A 23,713-nucleotide genomic window follows, 5' to 3' on the forward strand; every position below is an offset into this window, starting at 1 on the left:
CTCGGGCTAACTCGCCGTGGACAGGCAGGTAGAGGTTACGCGCACCCCCCCCCCGTCACCGGCAGAGATGGGCGAGCCCAAGGAAGACGGGCATAATCCGCGCTGGGTATATAAACGCGGGGGGGGGGGTGTTTAAACCCCCGGCGAGCGCCGCGCAGGAGGCCGAGGTGTTGGTGCTGCTGGGCCGCGGTGAGTGACCGGGGGGGGGCAGCAGGGCAGGGCTGGGGTGGGCTGCGCCCCTGCCGAGCTGCTCCGTCCGACGGCGGCACGGCACACACTTGGGCGTTTGGGGACGGTGCGGGCGGTGAGCTGCGGGGCCAGTCCGGCTCCGAGCTCCCCGGGGGCTGTCGCCTTCCCGTGCGGTGGGGGTGGTGGGCTGGCGCTCCGCTCGGCCGCTCCGGTGCGGCTCCCGCTGCAGCGGGTGGGTTTCGCAGCCCCTGCTCTGGGTCTGTAGCGCGCCCTTGTGCCGCGTCTCCTGGGCTGACCCCGTCTCTTAATGCCCGCTGTCCGTCGGGACGGTCTGTTCCCACCCGCCTACAGCCCCGCTCCAGCAGCGCAGAGCTAGGGGCACCGCGGCTCCCTCCCCGGGACACTTGGAGGCGGGCAGCCCAGCTCGCCTTCCCCGGGGCTGGCGGAGAGGGTTCCCCGTTCTCTCCTCCTCCCCCCGGGCCTGTCCTTGGAAACGGTGTTTGTTTTGGTCGGCGAGTGCCAAACTCCTGCTTCTGGTAACTGTTAAAAACATGGGGCCGGGGGAGGAGACAGACAGCGAAACAGATGGAGGAAGAGGAGGAGCCGCTGGCGGCCTTACCGCTGCCCCCGCGCCCTGCTGGAGGCGGGAAGGAGGGGGGGGGGGGGGGGGGGGGGGCGCACTCCGGCCCTCCCCTCCCCCCCTCAGGGCCGGGGGGCGCGTTGCCAGGAGGTGAGGGTGCCTGAGGAGGGGGGCACTGCCGTGTCTGACCCGCGCACAGGCCATGGGCACACGTACTGATCTCTTGGGTTTCTGAGCCTTCATCCAGAGACGCCTGTGTATAAAGGGAAGAGCTGCGGCACTAGAAGGGTAAAGGAGAGAAACGTCGGCTATAAGCTGTCAAAAATGAGACGCGAGGGAATTCTGTAACTCTTAACAAAGGCTCTTTTCTGCTCCTGTGCCGTGAGTGCTGGCAAAGGTGGAGTCAGTGAAACTCGAGCCCAAATGAAATTCAGTCTGTGCCAGCTTGAAGATAATAGAGACGTAAGCCCGGTAGAAGAAACAAAGTTAAGACATTTACAGTGGTAAAACTGGACAGAGCACTTAAGTCCCTCCATCCATGCACACTTTACTTGAACAAAGCAGGGCTGTGGAAAAACTTTTCTTGAGGATGGTATCTGGGGGGGGGGTGTGGGGGGTGTGTGTGTGTGGAAATCCCTTCCAAGCTGTCTTTTTTCCCAGGTGCTTCGGGACTTCTAAAGGAAACCTTCAGGAATAAAAAGCATGTCTGTAGTCTCTAATCTGACCTTGCAATCTTGATCAGTTCAAAGTGAATGATCAGGTTGGGTGATGTGGTGACAGTGTAAAAACAAGATGCCTTTGGGCATCTAGAGTGTTGTACTCATTGCGTCTTTACTAAAAAGAATAATCCCAAACTGTCTAAATAGCTGCGGAAACCATGATAATTTAGTTCTTCGTTGTGAAATTTACTGGAACCTTGCATTTTGTACATTTAGAAGATATTTTTAGCTTTGTCTCCCATTTAGAGTTTATTCTTTAAAAAACTTGCAAATAGTACTGATCAGAAGAAAGCAAACAGTGTAATGAAGCCCACTGTGAAGGTATCCAACCAAATATAAAAGTAAACATCAGTTATTTTTAATGCAGGAAGAGTAAAGCAGGTTGTAACCATGGGCTGGCCCTTTAATAAATAGGTAGGATATTAAGCTGTATATTAAAACAACAGCCTAATATGTAATACCTAATGAACAACTCAAAAAATAAGATGGTAGTATTGTCTATTCAAGCTGGTGAGTTAAAGATCTTGGATGGCTAAAGGGCTTTCTGAAATACTTTTACTTGGGAATTACATTAATCTAAATTTAAAATTACATGTGAACTTAGCCCTTAGAATTTAGGAGAAGCTCTATACCGTCTACCAAAGCATAAGGAAAAGCAGCTCTTCCAGTGTATGCTATAAAGAAAGGACTAAGTAACTTGGTTGTCTATTGTTGTAACTAATTAGAATTGCCTTTTTTGTTTCTATTTCCCTTTGATATGCTCAATGAATGTACTTTTCTGTAAGCTTTTTAGCCGTGGGGCAACATATTTAAAAACTGTAGATGGCATATCCAGATTCTGCTTGTGTTTTCATGTATGCTTACTTTGATGTGCTTGCTGCCTTGTTTATCTTTTAAACTTAGAGTTTAACAAAAATGTTCTGAATCTGCAGAATACACCCATTCTTCCTTGCCATTCCATTTGAGCATCCTACTAGGAAATATATCTACCATGGCAAAGATTGTGGTGTTTTTTCAGCGTGTCTTCTCCTGTTGTGTTGTTTAACTTCTTATTTAAGTTAAACCTTCTGACGAGCTCTACCGACAGCTCTGCTATCTGTATGTGTGCATGTACTGTAGGAACAGGTGTGGTCTTGGGACATCAAAACACGTCATGGGCATCTTTGAAATGCAAGTATTTGTTGCCAGAAGATCCTTTGCTGTGACTAGTATGGAAAGACTTAATGTATATAGAATTTTAATTTCTACCTTAACGATTGGGTCGTCTTGAGAATCAAGGTTGGGGTAGAAAATGGCAGTGCTGACTTTCTTCCACGGCTGGTTTAGTACTCTTGTCAGGAGCACCTTGCAAATCTGAATATTTGAATATTTATTAGAATTGTCATACTGACAGTTAAGAGAAAGTTATTGAAATGATGATGTGTAAATTGTGTGAGAATTTTGAGTTTTATAATAGCCATTTAATTTCTTCCGTGTTCTTAACACCTAGACTGAAGCAGCAGACAAATCTTGAAGTGCTCATACTAGGCACGTGATTCACAAGACCTTTTGGGCCAGTACACCATTAACAAGGTTAATCAAATCTCTTCATGGACCACATGCAACGTTAACCTTTTGGAGGTAGGTTATTTATATATAAATAAAGGTGGTTTATACATGATTAAAGCCTGGAAATAGTGTTCTGTAGTGGGAGGGTAACGTAAGCTTCGCAGGCTCTGTAGGGTTGCTGTATTTAAGTGAGCGGTTCCACATCAGGAACCTGGAGTGCGTTCTGCAGTTCAGTTACTCGTCACAGCTAGTTTCTAGTCAGCACTAGCTTTGAGATCTGCGACGTGGATCTTAATCGAAGAAATAGTTTCTCTCTTGTGTAACATGAACTAGTGACTCATTTCTAATTGTACCTTAAATATAATTTCCAAGTAAAAAAATATCTCAGCCTTTTGATTTTCTGGAATCTCTTGCAACTCTGCCTTGTTCAGTCAATACTATTTTAGATATCTGCTTGTTTTCAGTTGCTTATGAGAAATTATAAAATTGCTGTTCTAATAAGAGTTATGATGTTAAGAATCACTACTAATGCTGTAAGTCTTGAACCCATGACCTCTTGTGTATCCTGATCAAAAGTCTCTATTACTGGCTTTTCCAGTAAGATCGTAAACTACCAGCTGTATTCTTGTTGATGTGGTTAATTCTTTTCACCAAAAAACAGAGTAAAACATTACATAAATAAGGCACTCAAATGCATCCTCTTTCCTCATGGGAGAGGAGGAGGAGTAAACATACACTTAACAAATGTTAATCCTCTCAATTAACAGGGGAGTACTCATCAGTGTAATACCTCATCAAGTTACAAAGGACTATTCAGAATGAGCTGGTACCCAAAAAATCAGATGCTTTAAACTGTAACTAGGTGCCAGCATAAAGAGATCTTCATTCTTAGTTCCTTTTGTTGATCTGTTGACCACACAATACATTGATTCACATAAGTGCACACACAATCATCCTCTTGCTGCCAAAAGTGGCTTTTTTGAAATTCAACAGTTGTAAAGTATGATATTCCATCCCTGCTGAGGTTGGTGCAATTTAGTCATAAATGAAGTCGTATTACTTAAATTTTCTGATGGAAAGCAGTGTTGGCTCTGTCTCTTCATAAAGTCATCTACAGAGTGCCTCATGGTCATAATCAAAGATGGACAGCTACTTTTGGTATCTGGGCCAAATTCCTTTGTTAGTTATTATGGCTGACTCCCAGTTTATCATTTTAATATGGTTATGAACATATTTTTAACTTCCTGTCATACAACCACTAATCATCTCTATTGTGCTATGCAGCTGTCAATTCTCTGCAGTTGCAGATCGTCTGCCTGCGAGGCAGTTTCTTAATGCAGACAGAAGCACTAGGAAGCATGACACTTCTCAGTGTAACTTGTTCTGTATGCTGAATGTAATGTTAGAGGCTGAGTTACTATTTGACTTAAACCAGAAAACCCATCTACCCTCACCCCTAGGAGGAGTGGTTTTTGGGTCTATGCCATTGTTGATCTGATTCTGAGTAAAGACCCACCTAAAGCAGCAGGCCAGACTTTCAGCTATGCCCTGTCAGAAATGTCAAATTCTGAGTTATTTGCCTAGTCTCCCCCCCCCAGCAGCTTCTAAGTTTGCTTCAGAGTTGTTATGCTCAGTGCAGTCCGTTTGTGGAAGGAAGCTAATTGCTAAACATCATTTGTTGGTGAAGTCAGGTGGGGGATAGTAACATCACGACATGCCTTTATGGGTGTTGAGAACTTTCAAAATTGTGACAACAAGCAACTTCAAGGGTTACTGTGGGTAGTCTTTTGTTGGGTTTTTTTATATAACCAATTTACAGGCTGTCTATAACATAACCATTAAGGTACGAAGCAAAGAAGGTAGAAAACTGTCTTGCAGAACAAGTGTAGTTTGATAATAATTGGATGATTCTGCATGTCAAGCCAGATCCTTTCTGTAATGCCTTTTCAAGAAAGGCAACTACTTATTCTTCATTCACAATGTAATGATCAGAGAGTTATCACAGATCACTTTTTGAGAAGTGCTGGTTTTATGGGATGCGTATTTGTCTTTCTAGGTCTTGTTTACTGTAGCAGCTAAAGTGAATCAGAATGCCTCTCAATGACGACCAGAACAGTGATTCAGATTCTTCACGCCTCTCTGAAAGCACAGCTGCTTCTAGTGACTCTGAATATTCAAGACAAAGCTTTACCAGTGATTCGTCAAGCAAACCCAGTTCCCCAGCGTGTAAGCCTGTTTCAACCTTACCTGCATTGTGCATAGACAGATAAGGCTAACCTATCTTGTTTCTCTTTGCTGTCGTGGGTAGAACCTGGGATTCTGAATCTCTGTTTAAGAGTATTAAGAGAAAGGCATGGCTTTCTCTCTGCTATGAAGCAGCGCATCTCCTTGTGTGTGGAACACCAGCAGCAGCTGTATCCGTGGGGGTCTCCCTGTGCACTCCTTCACTTCAGAAAGTGTAAGAAAAGTGTGCCACCATGGACGTCCTAATCTTGATGTTGTAGCAGTCTCCCACTCACCAGATATGGCTTTGTGCAAAGGGTGGATTTCTTCTGTTTGATCCGTGCTCTTAAAAATTAAATCTGTAACTTAGTTTTATAATATTGCATCAAGTTACATGAACTTAAGATTAGGTTCACACTTCTTTGATAAATACTAGGATCAAACAGAAGACACATTTGCACAAGGAAGGTATTTTGAGTAATGATAAATAAAACCTTGGTTAAGATGTGCTTCATGTTTATGTCTGTAAGTGTTCTCGCACCATGCATACTTTTTAGCATCTATGTAAGTGAAGTCTTATATTAAAACAAGCTTGTTAGCTGCAATTGGCAGCTGGCTCTTTGTGTTTCTTTATTACCAGTCTTCAAAGGTTTCATTCCAAATACTAAATTATATGACAGAATTTGGGGGTTTAGGAACTTTAGGAATTTATTCTTCCTTTCCAATGTAGTTTCCTGTTATGTTGTTAATTTTTTTTTTGTAAAAACGGAGTGTAACTTAGGTTCCATAGCAAATGCATCCTAAGTGGGAGATTCTGAAGTCAGTAACTTCAGAACCTTTTTTACAGGCAGTAAAACCACAATATAGCCATTATGTGCTCAGAATTATAGTGGACTTCTGGTATCTGTTGTTGTCCATGCTTTTGGTCTGAATTTTACAGAGCAGTCAATATGAAATCTGTGGAATGAAAGATTATGTTTTAAAGGGAAAAAGATATCTTAACGATGCAGAAATATGAAATGGCTCTTAAAAATGTTATGAGGCTTGTGTGGTATTACCCCCACACATACACACCCCTGATAAGCTGGGAGTTTCCCGAGTTAGTGTTTCAAGAAGATATAAAGACCTGGCAATCCTAGGTTTGTTTCTTCTAGAGTACTAGAGCGCAATTAGCAAGCAGTAAAATTTCTAAACTTTAATATTTTAAGTTGCACTTATCAACTATAGGTATCTGGCTTGAATTGATCTTGTTTGTTCCAGCAGCAAGCCCTCCCAAGATGATCACATTTGATGAACTGATGGCAGCTGCAAGAAATTTGACAAACTTGACTCTAGCTCATGAAATTGCTGTAAATGCAAACTTTTGCATAAAACAGGAAGACTTCCCACAGAACAGGTAAGAGCCTGAATTTTGCAAAGAGCAGCACTGGAGTCGGAAAGAGAAGAGAAACGAATGAAATGGCAATTTGAAAAAAACCAAACCCCACACAAAACCAACCAAACAAAAAACCCAAACCAAAACATCTTGGAATGCTACAGATTCCAGGACCTGCAGGAGTCACTGTCAAAGCTGTCTTGCTTGGAACAAGTGGTGCGGTCCAGCTGAGCTGATATATGGTCTTGGAGCATATTGCTCTGTGTTAAATATCATGTGGCAGATCAAAGGCTAGTGCAATATGAATGCCCATAGTGAAAATGAGTATTGGTTTGTTCTGTGTAGTTCCAAGCCCTGTGGAAAAGATCAAATGGTGGCCTTCTGTGTAGTTGTATGTAGTAGTTCTATTGGTGCCATAGTCACAAGAAGGTAGAGCTCATGGTGAGCATAGCTCTAATATTAGCCCCGGAAGAGATGCAAAATTAACTGGAGATCCAGAGGAAATTAGAAGGCGCTTCCCTAATGTAGGTAGCTAAAATGTTCTTGCTTACAGACTTCTCTAATTTAAAAATGACTTTTGTCTTTACTTTGAGAACTTACATTAAAAAAAAAAAAAACCAAACAGGTTTTCAGTTGCACAAGTCCCTTAACTGATAATTGGTTATATGATAGAGAATAGTTTTTGAGAAAGCTTAGTACATAACATACCAGGTTAGGACAATGAATACAAATTCAACAAGGAAAAAGGAAAGGTGATATCTCTTCACCTACATCTGAGTTGCCAGCACCACTTTGTAAAATACAGTTGTTTTAGAAAAGACTTGTCAGTCTAGACCATGTTTTGGGAGCTGATGAGCCACAGCCTGAGAAAGATACGGTTGCAGGGCACAGTAGCTGGTGAAGTGGTGTGTTTTTCCCAACAAGTGATCCTTTTACCAAGAATGAAAGCTAGCTGGAAGTCTTTTTCTGTATCTAATTGACTTATTCCACAGCTTTGCAGGCACAGTGAAACAAATTGTACATAAGGCATTTTGGGATCACTTGGAATCGGAACTGAATGAAGATCCTCCAGAGTATGAACATGCCATCAAGCTCTTTGAGGAAATTAAGGAGGTAATGTTCCTCCTCTCTTGTATCCCAGTATTGTTTTGTCAGCTTAGGTCTGAGAGTCTCTCACTTCACTGAAGGGTCTGCTAACTCAGTGGAGCAAACACCTTCAAGTTCGTTCTTTTAAGGTGACTATTCAGAACTGCAGGTAGGTGTCTGTCTGTAGCGTATTTACATTAACCATGAACATGGCCATGAACACTCAGTGGCATGAACAGGAGTATACATGTGACTGCACCTGCCCAGGTAGCCTTTATTGTTTATGATCATCACACGAGCGACCACACAAACCTTCAATCCTCACACAATACAAAGTCTTTCAAAAATTTAAGTTAGTAAATATTTGTTTTTACAGGGCAGCCTCCTAGTTTTTTAAATGAGTCTCATTGATGTGCTTTCTGGCTTACTGACTTTGGGTGTTTTTGCAGAACTGTACTGTGATCATTTTAACTGTCCTTTTTTCCCCGCTATGTTAGATAACATTCAGTCTTAACCTGTCTTGTTATAGCCGGTCAGCTAAATACACTTCACAGTAATATTAAATCTTACTTCAGCGTGTTTAACAGTGCTTTGTTTTTTATTGATAAGCTTTTGGATTTTTTTTTTTCCCCCTACTTTAGATTCTTCTTTCCTTCTTGACTCCTGGAGCAAACAGGATTCAAAATCAAATTTGTGAAGTTCTGGATACAGATCTTATAAGACAGCAGGCAGAACATAATGCTGTTGATATTCATGGGCTAGCTAACTATATCATCAACACTATGGGAAAGTTATGTGCTCCAATAAGAGACAACGATATAAAACAGTTAAAAGCAACTGACAATATTGTGGAATTACTGAGGTTAGTACTTGGAATTTTTTTTTTTAGAGGAAAAACCTCTTTGAAAGAGTACTGGGCAGTGGAAGAGGGCGGTAAAGTCTTAAAAGTAAGTCTTAAATTGTGTCAGTTTACATAACACCCATTTTCAAAACTATAGGAAAACTTGTTTTCATATAGAAAAGTTAAAGGGGAGGAGCTATGACACACTGTGACCAGAATATTGTATATATTACTTTTTAATGAAATGGGTAGAATGCCTAGATCAAATGCTACCAGCTGTGAATATCTAAGTCACTGAACAACAAAAAAGCACTCTTGCAATAATGTGTGTTTTGGAGACTTTTTCAGTCTCGTTAATCCTTAGAAAATTTAAGCAGCACATCTGTATTATCCTTCTTGAACAATCTATTGCCTGCTTCCTCTAGGAGGCCAAAATTTGGATTTAAAATCTCTTTAATAAAGGTCTTATTACTTGAACACGAGTAAAACACTTGCATAAAAGGGAAGAAACTGCACCTTACCTACACTGAAATATTTGGAGTAAATGGTGGTAGTTGTTCTACTGTTTTATTTCAACTTGGATCATATACAAGGACCAAAGCAGCTGTTTCAGAAGGACTGCTTCTCTTGGTGCAATCAGAGTGACTAACAAGTTAAAATCTGTTTGTTTAGTTCTTGAAAACCCTTCTTTTTCTGTTACAGGGCTGTAGCATTTAGTGATGCTACGTATTTGTCCTGTTCTCTGTAACTTACACCAAGCTTTATACACAATACTCCTTCAAGTATCCTGGGAGATGGGTAGCATCTGTTATGCTGAAATACCAATGAAGGAGTTTACTTCTCCCAGAATTGAAATTAAAGTGCTAATGTAGGTGTACCTCACGTGTGCTGGTTAAAATCGATAGAGTCTTGTAATTTGTCAAATGTTAAACTTCTCCTTTCAGAGAAATATTCCGTGTTTTGGACCTGATGAAAATGGATATGGCTAATTACACAATTCAAAACCTTAGGCCATACCTTCAGCGTAACTTGGTGGACTATGAAAGAACAAAATTCCAGGAAATTCTTGAAGAAACACCAAGTATGTATTATGCTATATTTAATTTGAACCTTTCTTTTAAAAGTGGACTATTTAAAGACATGCTATAAAATCTATCCATTGCAGCTAATTTGGAGAGAAACTTCAATTGCTTGTCTGGATCTAACAACTGCAAAAACTCTTTGACAAGCAAGCTACCAACGGGCAATTGCTTAACTTGCTACCAAGTATGTTTATCTGTAATCTGGGGTGCTTTCAGACAAATTTGTATTTGCTAAATTGGTTGATAGCTGAAAAACAAACAATGGCTCGTACTGTCTGGAGGCATACTGAAAGATGAGACTTTATCTCTTTTGTATGCAGCGAGCCTGGTGTTAGTCTGAAGTAAAGATATAAAACCAGTTAAGTGTGCCTGAAGGGCCTGTCCCCTGGAAGGGACAGGATCAGGGTTTTTTAATAAACAAAAAGCAAGCTTTGAGGAAAACTTCTTAGGTGATGCAAAGTCAGTACTACAGGTTTTGTGTAATATGGATAACAGTGTTCAGGAAAAGATATTTTCCAAGAAGAAAAGGTAAACTTCCTAACATCTGAAACAGGAGCTTCTAAAATGGGAACCCTGAGCCATATATAAACCCTGCTTTTATATGCAGCCTGAGAAAGAACTCCTTAAAAGCTTTTCATTTGCTGTTAATACAGTTTATCTCCCTTCACCTCTACTTTCTAGTCCTGTGCCCCAACTATTAAGCAGCTTCCCTGAAAAACGGGGAAAAAATGCTTTGGGAACTTGGACTTTCAGGCTTTTTAACCCAAAAAATCTCAGCTGAAGTCTTAACAATTTGTTGTTGGGTTTGTACAAGCTGGCTAGAATATTAAGGTGACCAATAGAAGATCATCAGCGGGGAAAAAAGTCAAGGAGAGAATTTACATGTGAGAAGACTCAGCTGTCTACTATGTTTTAGTCTTCAGAAGTTCAATACTCGTGTTTGTGTACAACTCATTCTTTCTCAAGTTAGTGCTTATTTTGATGAAAGCATGCAGTAAATCTGTGCTGATTTGCAATGCTTAGGTGCCCTGGATCTCACAACAGAATGGATAAAGGAATCAATAGAAGATGAATTGTCATCTATTTCTGATGAATCTTCATCATCCCCTGGTGCTGATAATAGTTCTAAACCAATAATTAGTCCCACGCTGGTGCTAAACAATGGCTACTTGAAACTGTTACAATGGGATTATCGCAAAACAATTCCAGAGGTAGGAAGTGTATTTCGGTGTCTTCAGATTTCTAGCTGTATGAAAACAGTGGTGTAGTATAATAATCCTGCTATTGATGACAATAGGTGAAGTCTTCTCTTGCAGTTCTTAAATTCCTGAATAGTAAATTTGGAATTTGGAGAGTAAACTCTAGTCTAATTTCTGAAATACGAGATGGGCAAGTCAGCAACTAGAACAGCGTGAAGGTTGTTTTCCCTCTATCAAATCGTAGCTCACCAGCTCCACCATAAGAGCAGTCTTGGCTGTGGTCAGTGGCTGGGCCTTGGCTTTCTGTATCTTTGGGAGAACTGAGTATAGCATCCTGTTTTCCTAACAGCAACAGGAACTGCTGGGTTCACTCTTGCTTTAGAACAGAATCGGTAAAAACTAAGCCCTCTGAAGCAGATATTCGCCTCTTCTCAGTGCATATAAATTATTGCTTCAAGAATCAATTTTCAGTTTTTCCCTCCTATTCCTGATTAACTGACCTCTGCAACTTTCCGTAAAGCCAATTTGAAATTGGCCATCAGTCCGGGTTAAAATGATCATCTGCAGTGAGTGCCTTAGCTATGCTTAAGGTGGCCTGGCAGAGAATTTGCTAAATACACAGGGGTGCTCTTAGTGTTCTCGGTCAGTGGACGGAAGGGAAACCACCTTATTCTTGCCTTCCTTTGGTTTGGAATAAGAGCTACCCACAGGTATCCTCTGGTGGATCTAGTTTGTCATACTAGGAAATTACTACCAAACAGTTGAATGTTAATGCCCTGTGGTTGTCAGAGGAGGGATTTGGTGAGGATGAACATTCTTGGTATGACCAGCTGGCTTTGCGCTTGTAGCAGGTTGTGTATCACTTGCAGAACCTGCTCTGGTGGTTGAACTGGTGGTTGTCTTGCACAGTTGTTTGTCACTGTCCATCAGTCAGAGAATATGGCATTTTTCAAAGGACAGATGAATCCAGAAGACTATTCTGTCTGTAACCTTGATCACTGCAATGTCCTCTGGATCCCGTGAGCATTCCACATCATGGGCTGAATTGTTGGTTGCAGATTTCTGTCAGCAGTGATGAGCAATAAGATGCAATGTCCTTAGTTTTCCCTGCACTAAAGGAATTACCTTTCTTCCCACCATGGGCTTACTTTTGGTACGCATACATAATGCCACTTTGTCCAATACTACATATTCAAGATATTTCAGCTGCTGTCTCTTCTGACTTTGCATATTTGTGATTAAAAATATTAATGCTTCATGACTACAGCCTATATATGTCCTTTTCCCTGCCTCTCTCCTTCCATATTCCTAAATCAGTATTATTGTTTTAATTCTAGACTCTAATAACAGATGAAGGTCGTCTTCAGGAGTTGAGAGAAAAGCTCAATCAATTAAAAATCATAGCTTGTGTTTGTCTCATAACGAACAACATGGTGGGTGCAGCAATCGTAGATGTGCCTGATTTTGCTGATCAACTGAAAAGGATCTCTGTTCCTCTTCTTGAAGGCATGAACAAGAAGTAAGGCCTTGTTTTTATCACTTCTAATTTTTTTTTAAACCAGGTGGATCTGAAAACCATTGTAAATAATTCAAATATCATAGCCATTGCTTGTTAACAGTAGGAAGATACTGAATTTTGATAATCTGTATCTATATTGCCTTTACAATATAAGTCCACTGCATGTTAGCCACATGTTTTCAAATTACGTTTTAATGAAATCCTAATCTTGACATTAGGCTACAGAATTTTGAGCCTATTACTAAAGTTCATTCATATGCTTCTAATTCTGGAGAGACTGTGGCAATACAGTTGCCAAATTGTCTTGCCAGTTGCTTCGGACTTGTAGGTAGTTTAAGCTATTTGGCTGCCTGTCTCTGCTGCCACTTGCACTACAAGCAAGTCTGATGTGATCTGGAAAAGGGTCTCTCAAAATAGTTTTCCACTCTGCTTTTTCTCATGAAATGCTATGCACGTGGCCCGGGAAAACACCTAAGCGTAAGGGCAAAATGAACTGGTGTCAGTGCTACACACTCGAAATCACGTTTGAATCACAATTACGGCCTTACTTTATCTTCCACAACTTTTCTAAATTCTCTCATTGCAGAGAGCAGGTTGAAAAAAATAAAAGGGAAAGGAGACTAGTGAGGTCACCTTTACAACCTATGCTACTGAAACTGCAAAAGCTAATGCTTTTCTATTTCTTTGTTCCAGAACTTTTGATTTGAAGGAGGCTCTGAATGCTATTGGTGTCCAGATTTGCAGTAAAGTGAACAGGTCTCTAACTGAAAGAGGTCTTCCTGCTCTCAATGAAGAAATGCAGAGTAATTTAGTGGGTCAAATCGCTCATATTGTTGAGGAGAATAATCCTGTCAGTTCCTTGATTGGTTAGTAAGATAATACACAATTGCCTTATTGTATGCATTGGTATACAAACTTACTCCCAGCAAGCTTAATCAGTTGTCTAATTAATTATTTTTTTAAAAGCACTTTCTTACTGCAGTAAAACCAACTAAGAGCAAGGAATTGTTGTTTACCTATAGATGGTGTTCTTAGTATGCTGAAGAGGGTGGTTGGTCACAGCTAGAAATAATTTAAAAAGTGTCTGTACAAACAAGCCTAGACACGCTAGTATTTTGGAGAAGAATTTAGAAAAATGAGTGCTATTCAGACTCCCTTCTGTCAGTTCTGGGTTTAAACCTAGTGTCTTTTATTTTGAGTCTACTTCGTATTAAGAAATGTAACTTGTTGCAGCAGGTTTATCCTGTGTCCACCTTGCAGGTGCCAAATTTTAGAGGCTTTCAGTATTGCTTCCCACTGCAACAGGGGCTTGGGAAAGAGTTGTTACCTCCATTGTTGGGTTTTTTGCAATGCTGACGTGCAGGGCGCTTACAAAGCGAGAATGGCTTCATCTCGGGCTCACGTTTGTTCTGAGCATACTTTATATTCTATTTCAGACAAACGAATCCAGTTCTTCATGAGAAGCTTGCTTGCTCTTCCGAGTTTGCAGAAGTGTATGCCTACTATGCCAGGAGGCCTTTCTGTGATTCAGACGGAGATGGAGCTTGTTGGATCTCAGTATGCAAACATTGTGAACTTTAATAAACAAGTGTATGGACCATTCTATGCAAACATACTTAGAAAACTGCTTTTTCCCGAGGCACCAATAGGGAAAGCAGAAACAGAAACACCTACCAATTAAAAAATATAACTTATTTCTGTATGCCTTTTTTTACCTTCTAAGACAGTGATCTGACTTCTCCACTAAGAACAGCCTGTTCTGATAACTATAACGAGGGAGATCTTGTAAAAATGTATGTAGATAGTTTCTGAAATTCACTGGAAAAAATTAATTTCAAGGACATATATATTTTAATAGCCTAAATTTGTTTAATGGCTTGTATGACTTGTCATAGCCAGTGTATTACTAGTTTTCAAGGCAAGCGTTTATTATTTGCGGTGGGGAAAGCTGGCAAAGTACTCACTGTTTTGCCACCACTAAACCGTAATGTTATTTTTCAACTCAAATACATTTACATATAGCAATGCAATTACAAAATTAAAAAACAATTGTAGATAAAATGTACTATTCTTCCATTGTATTTTCGTAGAGTAACATCTAATAAAACAGCTATGTTTCTGAAAAGACCGAAGCAAAGAAAGTATAGCATAACTGCTTTTGTAACCAAAGCCAGGTTCCTACTAGGCCAAGTTCTGGTGCTCCTGCAGTTACTGGAACCAGCACTTAGCCTCTGTTACATCAAGGAATGCCAGTATTATAAACTGTTTGGAGTATAGCAGTTATGGAAGAAACATTCACCACTCTAAAGTAGGAATCATTTAGAACTTCTCAACTGTAATTGAAATTAATGATAAACACCTAAGAAACTTGATGTTGGGGGGGTGTGTGTGTATGGAATTAATGGCTGTATATAATGTTTATAAGCATTTTGTTTATGCAGTGGAGGTCATACAGATCTCAAATCTAATCTCCAATATGTGTATGTACTGATCTTTGATCTTAATGGGTATTAAGTATTTTTAAGTTAGGTCCTTCTGACCTCTTATTCCCAAGAGCACTTGAGAGTGACCTTAGAGTATCACAGAGCAACTTCCCCTTTTATAGTTTGAGGGCATAAGCTTTTCAAAACATATTATTGGGTCTGAAAGCAAGAACCCAAATGATTTGTCATTCTTGAAAATGTGAATAGATTCACTTTCACTGAGTCTGTGAGAAATAACTACAGTTTTCTTCAAATTCCTTTGGAATAGGCCCCAATACTTCCCATTTAAGGCATCAGGAATCCTGCATACAGAAAATGAATAGGCTTGAAACTGAGATGTGGAGGCTTTATTTTGCATATTTCAGATTACTGGGAATAGATACTGCTGGAATAGGTATTATAGGCATGTTCTTGTCTATGAAATTGAATCATAATTTACTTGAAAATGATCTTTTAATATATTACCATATAATAGTCCTTCTAAAATGTCATATGTGGTACAAGTTATATAGCTTGTTTTTAATATTTTATATTACAATCTATTTTTTATGAAGAGACAAAAAATTGCCCGTAAAAGCTTAATGTGTCACAAATTGTGTATGTACATTACTATGTCTATCATAAAGGTCTAAGAAATGGGCATTATTAGCACTGTGGTTTTGTAGTCCATTTTTACAGAACTGTGTACTCTTTAGTAAGGGAAATGATTTCTAGTCAGTTGTTCCTCAGTGTCCAAGGACTTTGGTCACAGGTACTTGGTAAGAAAAACTTTCTTCAAAATGCCTTTTTAGAAAAGAATTTCCTCTAGTGCACTTCTCTATCCCTTGTAAAAACATTGCACAAAATAAAGATGAATACATATTTTAAAGGGAACTGTTTCCGGAAGCCTGAAAAACCTGAGAAAGGAACTCTTAGAATATAGTAATTGTGCCACTAGGTCAAACAGGCTTGCTCAGATGAATATGAAACTTTGATATGCAATTCAAAATCATAAAGAGAAGAATGCATTTCAAAAGGAATTATGGAGAATTAAATCTTAGTGATTTGCTACATTTTTAGAAATACCTAAATTATTTTGAGCTTCAGCCAAAAGAGGATTTTATGAACATTTGAAGATGATTTACAATGTGATTATGAGCTTTTTAACATAATACTTTATATGTGTTCTATTGTAAAAATAAATGTCAAACTGTAGATCTTTAATGGACTGGGAAAACTGTCATACTAGTTTTTACCAGTAAATACTCAAAAAATTAGGATCCATTGGGGTTTTTTTTGGTGATTAAGGTGACAAGCAAAGGGCATTTTATAGCATGGCCTATGTTTCAAGTGATTGTTTAATGTATCTTAATTTTTATTTAATGTTTCAAACATGGACATTGCATCTGTTTAATGTCATGTGTTGCATGCTGTTTATGCTACCGTGGCTGAAATGCACTTGCCTCTACTCTGAAGTTGTCCTTGTGAAACAAGATGCATTTTGGAGCAGCTTTCTTTGTTGAAATACAAATATTTGGTTTTGTATGCATTAAATTTTGTTTGTGATACCACTGGTGGTGAAAAGTCATTTATGCAAACTTTCTTAAATGTAATGGCTTGTTAAATACTGAAGATAAATGACCGCACTAATAATACATTATGACTCTTTTTTTTTTTTTTTTGGTAACTTCTTAGTTGTAGCTGGAGTGTAGATTAGTGACTTTAATCGAGCTGCACAAGAGTCCCTTGCTTAAATCTGATTCCTTGGAAGAAGGTTGTATTGGGTTCGCATGGCAACGTTTTGGTAGTGGGGGCGCTACAGGCAGGGCTTCTGTGAGAAGCTGCTAGGAGCCTCCCCTGTGTCTGACAGAGCCAATGCCAGCAGGCTCCAAGACAGACCTAGCGCTGGAGAAAGCTGAGCCTATCAGTGGCAGTGGTAGCGCCTCTGGGATAGCGTATTTAAGAAAGGGAGAAAAAAATCCAGCAACTTCAGCTGGAGAGAGGAGTGAGAATATGAGAGGAACAATTCCGCAGACACCAAGGTTAGTGGAGGAGGAGGTGCTGTAGGTGCCAGAGCAGTGATTCCTCTGCAGCCCGTGGTGAAGACTAGGGTGAGGCAGGCTGTCCCCTGGCAGCCCACGGAGCAGATCTCTGCCTGCACCCTGCGGAGGATCCTGTGCTGGAGCAGGTGGATGCCCTAAGGAGGCTGTGACCCTGGGGGAAGCCCATGTTGGAGCAGGCTTCTGGCAGGACCTGTGGAGAGAGGAGCCCAGGCTGGAGCAGGTTTGCTGGCAGGACTTGTGACCCCATGGGGCACACCCTCTGGAGCAGCTTGTTCCTGAGGACTGCACCCTGTGGAAGGGACCCACACTGGAGCAGTTTGTGAAGAACTGCAGCCTGTGAGAAGGACTCGCGCTGGAGAAGTTCGTGGAGGACTGTCTCTCTTGGGAGGGACCCCATGCTGGAGCAGGGCGAGAGTATGAGGTGTCCTCCTCCTGAGGAGAAAGGAGCAGCAGAGACAACGTGTGATAAACTGACTGCAACCCCCATTCCCTGTGCCCCGGTGCTGCTGAGGGGAGGAGGTAGAGAACTGGGAGCAGAGCTGAGCCCAGTAAGAGGGAAGGGGGGGGGAAGGTGTTTCAATACTTGGTTTTATTTCTTATTGCTCTACTCTGATTTGATTGGCAATAAATGAAATGTATTTCCCTGAGTTGAGTCTATTTTGCCTATGACCTCTCCCTGCCCTTATCTTGACCCGTGAGCCTGTTGTTATATTTTCTCTACCCTGTCCAGCTAAGGAGGGGGAGTGATAGAGCGGCTTGGTGGGCATCTGGTGTCCAGCCAGAGTCAACCCACCGCAAAGGTAATTTGTATACTTGATCATAGCTCCGCTCTTAGGAATGATTAAATAGATGAGTCTCCAGACTGAAAGATGTTGGGGGGGAGGGCTATGCCAGATCTCCAGAGCAGTGAGTGGCAACGAAGAAGAGTAAGTAGTTGTTTGCTGTCTTTTTCATTGCAAGAACAAGGAGCAACAAAGGAAGGTGGCCAGTTTAAAACTGAACTGTTTTATTCACAACGATGTGTAGATAAGCTGTTGAACAACTTGCCCAGAATCTGGCACTATTAAAAAGTTTCATGGCTGCAGAAGAACTGGACAACATGTAGCTGACGGATGGTCTTTTTTCCTTGCATGATTTTTAATAAAAGGTGACTGATGGCTCTGTATTGCTCCCCTTTTAGTAGCATTATGCGCAGTAACTCTGCACAATTCAGCCAGTCCTGAAGTGCTAGCTGTACTGCATGTGCCTGGGTCAAATGTGCTGTGAAAATGCTGAAAACATGACGTTTCTTGAACTTAGTATTTCTAAAATGACTGCCACTCGGTCATGTCTGGATTTTTATTTTTTATAATCCCTGATTTTTTTTAATCCCTCTGCCAATAATTCCCAACAGCCCCAAGGCAACATGACACTGAAAAATAACTGGAAAGCACATAGTGCAGAATTTTCAAATCTGTAAAATCAGAAAAAATTGCTTTAATACCCCCCCCCCCCCCCCCGTTATGCAGTAGGAACAAATATTTTGGAGTAAACTTATGGCTGAAAGCTTGAGCTGTCTGGCAAAGCTTAGGTTTCCTTAAGTGGTAATAAAAAAAAAAACCAGTTGGCAAAGAACCAACTTTGATAGGTGCTCCCACTTTTAATTTATTGTAGTGTTTTATCGTGGAAGAAACCATGATTTCAAATTACAGACTAACCACAGCTAACAGACAGGTTGCAGGGTAATGGGTCATCAGACTGAAATAGTTGCTTGGTGAGCGTGTAGTCAGTTCAATGGAAGGCCCTATAGGATGTGGTAGGATTGCCATATATTAAACAAAACTCTCCAGGCTGACTGTCCACTTTAGGCTGGAAACTGAATGGAGGTGGTCTGAAATGCTGCTACTCTCATGTTTAACCTGGGTCTTCACGTCTGGGATGCATGCAGCTCAGACCAAACTCAGCACACTTTATGCATGCAGAATCTGAGCCAGAGCAGAGGTGTGTGTCTAAGTGCTGTTTTCACACTCTGCTTAGCAATTATTGTATGTGAACTGGCAAAACCTTACTGCCACGGGAATTTGCAAAGATCACTAATGTTTACTGTTTAATTTTAAACTGGGGAAGATGAGTAGTTCCCTACTTGACTGGGATTTTGGTGTCTCTATAGCACCACTTCCAAAGGAAAAAAGAAAAAGTCAGTTTGTAGGAGACCCAGCCATAGCATTCAACAATAAGATCGGGAAAAGACAATAATAAAGCTAAAAGCTTACGCTCCACGTTGCTTTCCATGCTGAAAATTGTAAACAACGAGTTTGTATCCTAATTGCTCTGTGCCTTGCTTCATTGCCTCCGCCGGCCTGCCCCTGGGCCTTCAGCTGCCGGCGCTGGGGGGGGGGGGCGCTGAGGCGGCTGGGCACGGCAGAGGCCGGACCGCCCTTAGCAAAGCCCCGGGCCCCTGTGCGTGTGTGTGTGTCTGCGTGTCTCTGTGGGCCCGGTGTGTGTGTCTGTGTGTGTGTGTGTGTGTCTGTGTGTGTGTGTCTGTGTGTGTGTGTGTGTCTGTGTGTGTGTGTGTCTGTGTGTCTGTGTGTGTGTGTGTGTGTGTGTGTCTGTGTGTCTGTGTGTGTGTCTGTGTGCCTCTGTGGGCCCGGAACCTTCGGGCGCCGCGGCGGTGCGGCGGGAGGGCGCCTTTGGCTGCTGCACCGCGGGTCCCTGGCCGTCAGCCTCCGCTGTGGCTTCCTTGCCGGGCTGGTGATGGAGGCGCTGGCCACGGAGCTGGGGGCCCTGACGCCGGAGCAGGCGGCGGCTCCTGTGAACACGGTGGAGGTTAGCGGCGGCGGGGGCGGGCGGGACGTCCCTTGGGGAAGGGGCGACGCGCGTCGGGGGCGGAGGGGGGGCTGAGGCGGGGTGAGGTGACCGGGCGGGGGGGAGAAACACGCGTCTCTGGGCGCATGCGCAGAGTTCCGCACCTGCCCGGGCAGGTGGGCGCCGGAGGGGTCTATAGCGCATGCGCTGTCCCTCAGGGAGCCGAGCTCGGCCGGCCGGCCGGGCGCGCCGCGGGGCCTGCCCTTGCCCGGCCTGTGTCCCGCCAGCGGGAGCGGAGGGGTTCCTGCTCTCGGCGGGAGTTCTGTAGGGTCTGCTCGTGGGCAGGCGGGAGGTGGGGGCCGTGTTTCAGGCCCCTTCGGCCTGGCTGGGCGTTTCGTGTAGGAAGAGCACGCCTGGAGCCCAAGGGCCTCGGGCTGAGTTTTGCCGTGAATTCCTCTACGTGCGCCTGCACCGTGAGGGACACTGACGCGCTGCAACTGCGGCGTGGCCGTGCGCTTCCAAGTGCTGAATGTCCAACTCAACTTAGGAGGTGCTGGTGCTCTGTGAATATTGCGGCAGGCTCTCTTCTGGAGCTAAATGGCGCGCCTCATGCTCTGCTGTCTCGTCCTCCTCACCTTTGCCTCCACCTGCATCTCTCAGCCCAAATCTGGGTGGGCTCCCCATGCCGTGGGGGGAGAAGGTGGGGCTGATGCAAGGTGGTGGTTCCTGTGATCATCGAAGAATAGAAATGGGGAAAAGTTTGTAGGAACCTCGATACGCTTAACACTTGGCAGTACTTCCTTTAGATAGTTTTGCTAAATCTTCGTAGGTTTTACAGAGACCCATATCTGCAAGTGCTGCTCCCAGGACTGGGATTCTTGCATGTATTCTGTGAAGTAAAAGTTGTACTAAGTCTCCCCTTGCTAGGAATCTAATTTACAGTGTTAACAGGGCCAAATAAAAGTTACTTGTTCTTAAATGAGGATCTGATAGTAAGGAATTTTCTGAGAAATACGTATTCTCACATAAGTTTCTTTTAGAAAAGACAACGTCCCGTTGCATCCTGAGAAAATATTGCATAGCACATATGGCTTACTAACGTAATCTAAGTCATCTCCCTGTTTTGTTTTTACTGATCTAGGTTGTCTTTGGACAGTCTTTTTTTTCTAAATGGATCTGATTTTAAATAATGTTACTGTTCAAAAATAATAATTCCCCCCTGTGCAAAAAAAAAAAAAAAAAAAGCTCACGCATCTCAGATGTTTGGTCACTCTTTGGAAAGATACTTCAAATTGTTCTTTTGTTTTCAGGAAAAATGGAGACTTCTTCCAGCATTTCTAAAGGTTAGTGTTATGTGCTTATTTCATGTCATGAATGCTTAATCTCCTTTCTAACTTTACATTCCCCCCTTCTTTTGATATTTCCCAGAATACCTGTCCTCACCTTCTTTGTGGATTTCGCACTTATTATTTTTTTAAATTCCCTGCGGTTGTGAATAAACTTGTTACATAATTGGTTTCTTGATTAATTTATGGAGGCATCCTTTTAGAGGTTTGCATTTCTGTATGGCTGTTCTCAATGAACAATGTATATGTGTAATGTTTCCAGGTTATTTTACTGTTTTACTGGCACTCAGAGACCCTATTCCTGGTCTTTATATAAGGCTGTGGTGTTAGGTTTGTAGTTGTGTTTGTCATATGAAGCATATAAACCACAGGTCTGGATTCTGCAGAGTCTTGAATATATGTGTATCTTCCCTCTGGAAATCAGAGCTTGACTGAACTCAGATTACTGGTGTCTTGATTTCAGTGCTACTCATATAATATAATCTGGTATTAGCTGAAGGCACAGTTCTATACAAAGTGCCAGTGGATGTAATAACAGGACTAACAAACAGTTGGAAGTGAGGAAGGAGAAAGGCATCAATGCGAATTGTATCATAAAGACGGCGAGTAAAGACTGCGACGTGCAGAGGTACCTTCAGGGAGCTGTGGCCACCTTTGCACTCGTCATCAGTGTTCAGAAATGTTGCCCACTTCAGGAGGGTTCTTTTCAGCCTCACTTTGTTAATTCCTTTCCTTCCCCGTTTCAGTACCTGCACTTCTCTTTTTGTTGCACCCTTGATTGATCCTGGCAGGAAAACAAAGTTCAAAGTGAGTTACGAATTGTGTATGTTTTCACTTTGGTTCAGGGATGTGAAGAAGCTTCAGGGCCCTAATGAATCGTGTTTCTGTGTCTCTCCTAGCAACCACATGAACTTCTATCACGACCTTGAGCTAGTGATATTGTCTGAATTCTTGAGACTGTGAAAAAGGGAGGGCTGCTGATTGTGAGGTGCAATTTACTGAGTGCCTTATGCCAAGGGCATCCATCCCACATTACTTCCAGCCAGTGAGCCCTTTACTCTAGGGCTGCTGATGGTGGTCTGGCCTTTCTGTTGCTTGTAGGTTTATTTGTGCCAGCGATGATACAGTTACACAAAGCTGATATTGGGCATTACAGTTTCTATAGTGGAGTTTTCTTTCAATAAAGCTGTTGATGTTGCTTCATAAAAAAGAAATGGAAAGAACTACCAGCCTGATTTCTAGACACTAATAAGTCCGTAATATCTTCTTGTCTATATCATATGATGTGCAATGTTTTTGTAAATTAGGGAAACTCTTACCTAAAGAATTTTGCTCTGGAGTCATTCTCCTTTGTCTTAACCATAGAGGCTTAACTAGGCAGCTGGATTTGTCACTCTAAACTCCCTGTTTCTTTCTAATAATTTCAGAATGAACTGTTGCCTATCATGCAAACTATGTAAATGCATCTGTTTTCTGTATGAAATTTTAAGTCTTGTAATGTGTTAGTTCGCATGGGATGTTTCAAAGCTTAAAGCCCTCTATGAGCGTGCAAGCATGTGTCTCTCTCAGCTAGCACTCTTTTCAAGGTGGGATTTTGCGCTGTGGTTAGGGTACTTCCACCTTTTATTTCTGCGAACACCAATCTGTTAAAATGAATGCTTCTCATATTGTTCCTTCAAGCCAAAATCTTTCTTTTTTTTTCTTGAATCGCATATCAGTTTACTTAGTATGATCCCCCTTCTTTTGATTGCTCTCTAAGCACCTTAAACTTAAATCCTTGAAATGTACTGAATCATTACCTGGGGGAAAGGGGTGCTGTTTACTCTGTGTGATATCACCCCCGCTGGACATGTTCTGCCTACAAATCAAACGGAGATTTCTTCTGATTGTCCTGCCCTTCTGTGGCTGTTTCTTTGCTTATTGACTTCTCTCTTTCACACCCTGCTTCTGTTCCACCTCCCCTGTCTCATTGGCCCTCCCTCTCATTCTCCTTTATGCTGTCTGCTCTTGTTAGGGTGCAGGCAACTTCCTTCTCAAGCAGTACATGTGGTTAATTATATTATAAATGATTAAAATATTTTCAAAATACAGGCAAAATGATAAAATATTTTGACTTGCAATGGCTCTTGTTTGCTTCTATGAATTTCAAAGTCTACGGGGTGATTACTTTGTACAGTTACTGAATTCCTTTTCTGACTCAAATAATGACAGCTCTGGTGTAAACCTGGAATTGTACAGTGTAGAACCAGACCAATTGTCCAGGCACTTCCCAGAAGTTTGTCAACTGAAAGAATTTAGCACAGATCCAAAAGCACTTATAAATGCTTAGATCTTAATTTCTGCCTTGTATGATTAATGTTATTGAAGCTGATTTTGTTTGCTGCATGCCTGTATTTTCCAGGTGAAGGGGCTTGTGAAGCAGCACATAGACTCATTCAACTATTTCATCAACGTAGAGGTATGCTTTCTTGGTGGGAAGAGGGTGGCTCTCGGTACTCAGAAAAGGCACATGGTTCTATTTTATTTTACTTCTTCTTTCTCCTCCAGATAAAGAAAATAATGAAGGCCAATGAAAAAGTTACAAGTGATGCTGACCCAATGTGGTACTTGAAGTAAGCATGAAATGATTTCCGTATCAGTGGTCGCATGCGTACTGTCTCGTGGGTTTGTTATTGCCTATAAAGTTTTTGTAGGCAC

General features: G+C 41.9%; 2 protein-coding genes across 5 annotated transcripts in view; both read left to right on the forward strand.

The window, feature by feature from the left end:
* The first annotated feature begins 136 nt into the window (after positions 1–136).
* Positions 137–15,118, forward strand: TCP11L2 (t-complex 11 like 2). 4 transcript variants are annotated; one of them, XM_086479554.1, is made up of 11 exons: positions 137–189; positions 2,978–3,108; positions 5,093–5,262; positions 6,520–6,655; positions 7,627–7,747; positions 8,362–8,582; positions 9,506–9,642; positions 10,667–10,854; positions 12,180–12,361; positions 13,055–13,227; positions 13,798–15,118. In XM_086479554.1, exons 3-11 carry the CDS (start codon positions 5,127–5,129, stop codon positions 14,040–14,042), a joined length of 1,539 nt encoding a protein of 512 aa, XP_086335680.1. In that variant the 5' UTR covers positions 137–189; positions 2,978–3,108; positions 5,093–5,126; the 3' UTR covers positions 14,043–15,118. The 4 variants fall into 4 exon arrangements, with proteins under 4 accessions (XP_086335680.1, XP_086335673.1, XP_086335689.1 ...); XM_086479547.1 differs by having other exon boundaries at positions 6,523–6,655; XM_086479563.1 differs by lacking the exons at positions 137–189; positions 2,978–3,108 and having other exon boundaries at positions 5,220–5,494.
* A 4,501-nt stretch (positions 15,119–19,619) lies between these two features.
* POLR3B (RNA polymerase III subunit B) overlaps positions 19,620–23,713 on the forward strand; it is an 80,495-nt gene continuing 76,401 nt past the window's right edge. The window contains exons 1-4 of the mRNA XM_086468407.1: positions 19,620–19,691; positions 20,981–21,013; positions 23,418–23,474; positions 23,564–23,628. Coding sequence (XP_086324533.1) covers positions 19,620–19,691; positions 20,981–21,013; positions 23,418–23,474; positions 23,564–23,628 — 227 coding nt within the window. The remainder of the gene's footprint in view (positions 19,692–20,980; positions 21,014–23,417; positions 23,475–23,563; positions 23,629–23,713) is intronic.

This window comes from Leptosomus discolor, chromosome 1 (genome assembly GCF_034619465.1).
Source record: "Leptosomus discolor isolate bLepDis1 chromosome 1, bLepDis1.hap2, whole genome shotgun sequence".
NCBI classification, from domain to species: domain Eukaryota; kingdom Metazoa; phylum Chordata; class Aves; order Leptosomiformes; family Leptosomidae; genus Leptosomus; species Leptosomus discolor.

Coding starts and splice junctions, on each gene's coding strand:
- TCP11L2 (XM_086479554.1), top strand. CDS start 5,127: ATGCCTCTCAATGACGACCAGAACAGTGATTCAGATTCTTCACGCCTC. Junction 7,748..8,361: donor TCTTTGAGGAAATTAAGGAG/GTAATGTTCCTC, acceptor CCCCTACTTTAG/ATTCTTCTTTCCTTCTTGAC. Junction 13,228..13,797: donor TCCTGTCAGTTCCTTGATTG/GTTAGTAAGATA, acceptor ATTCTATTTCAG/ACAAACGAATCCAGTTCTTC.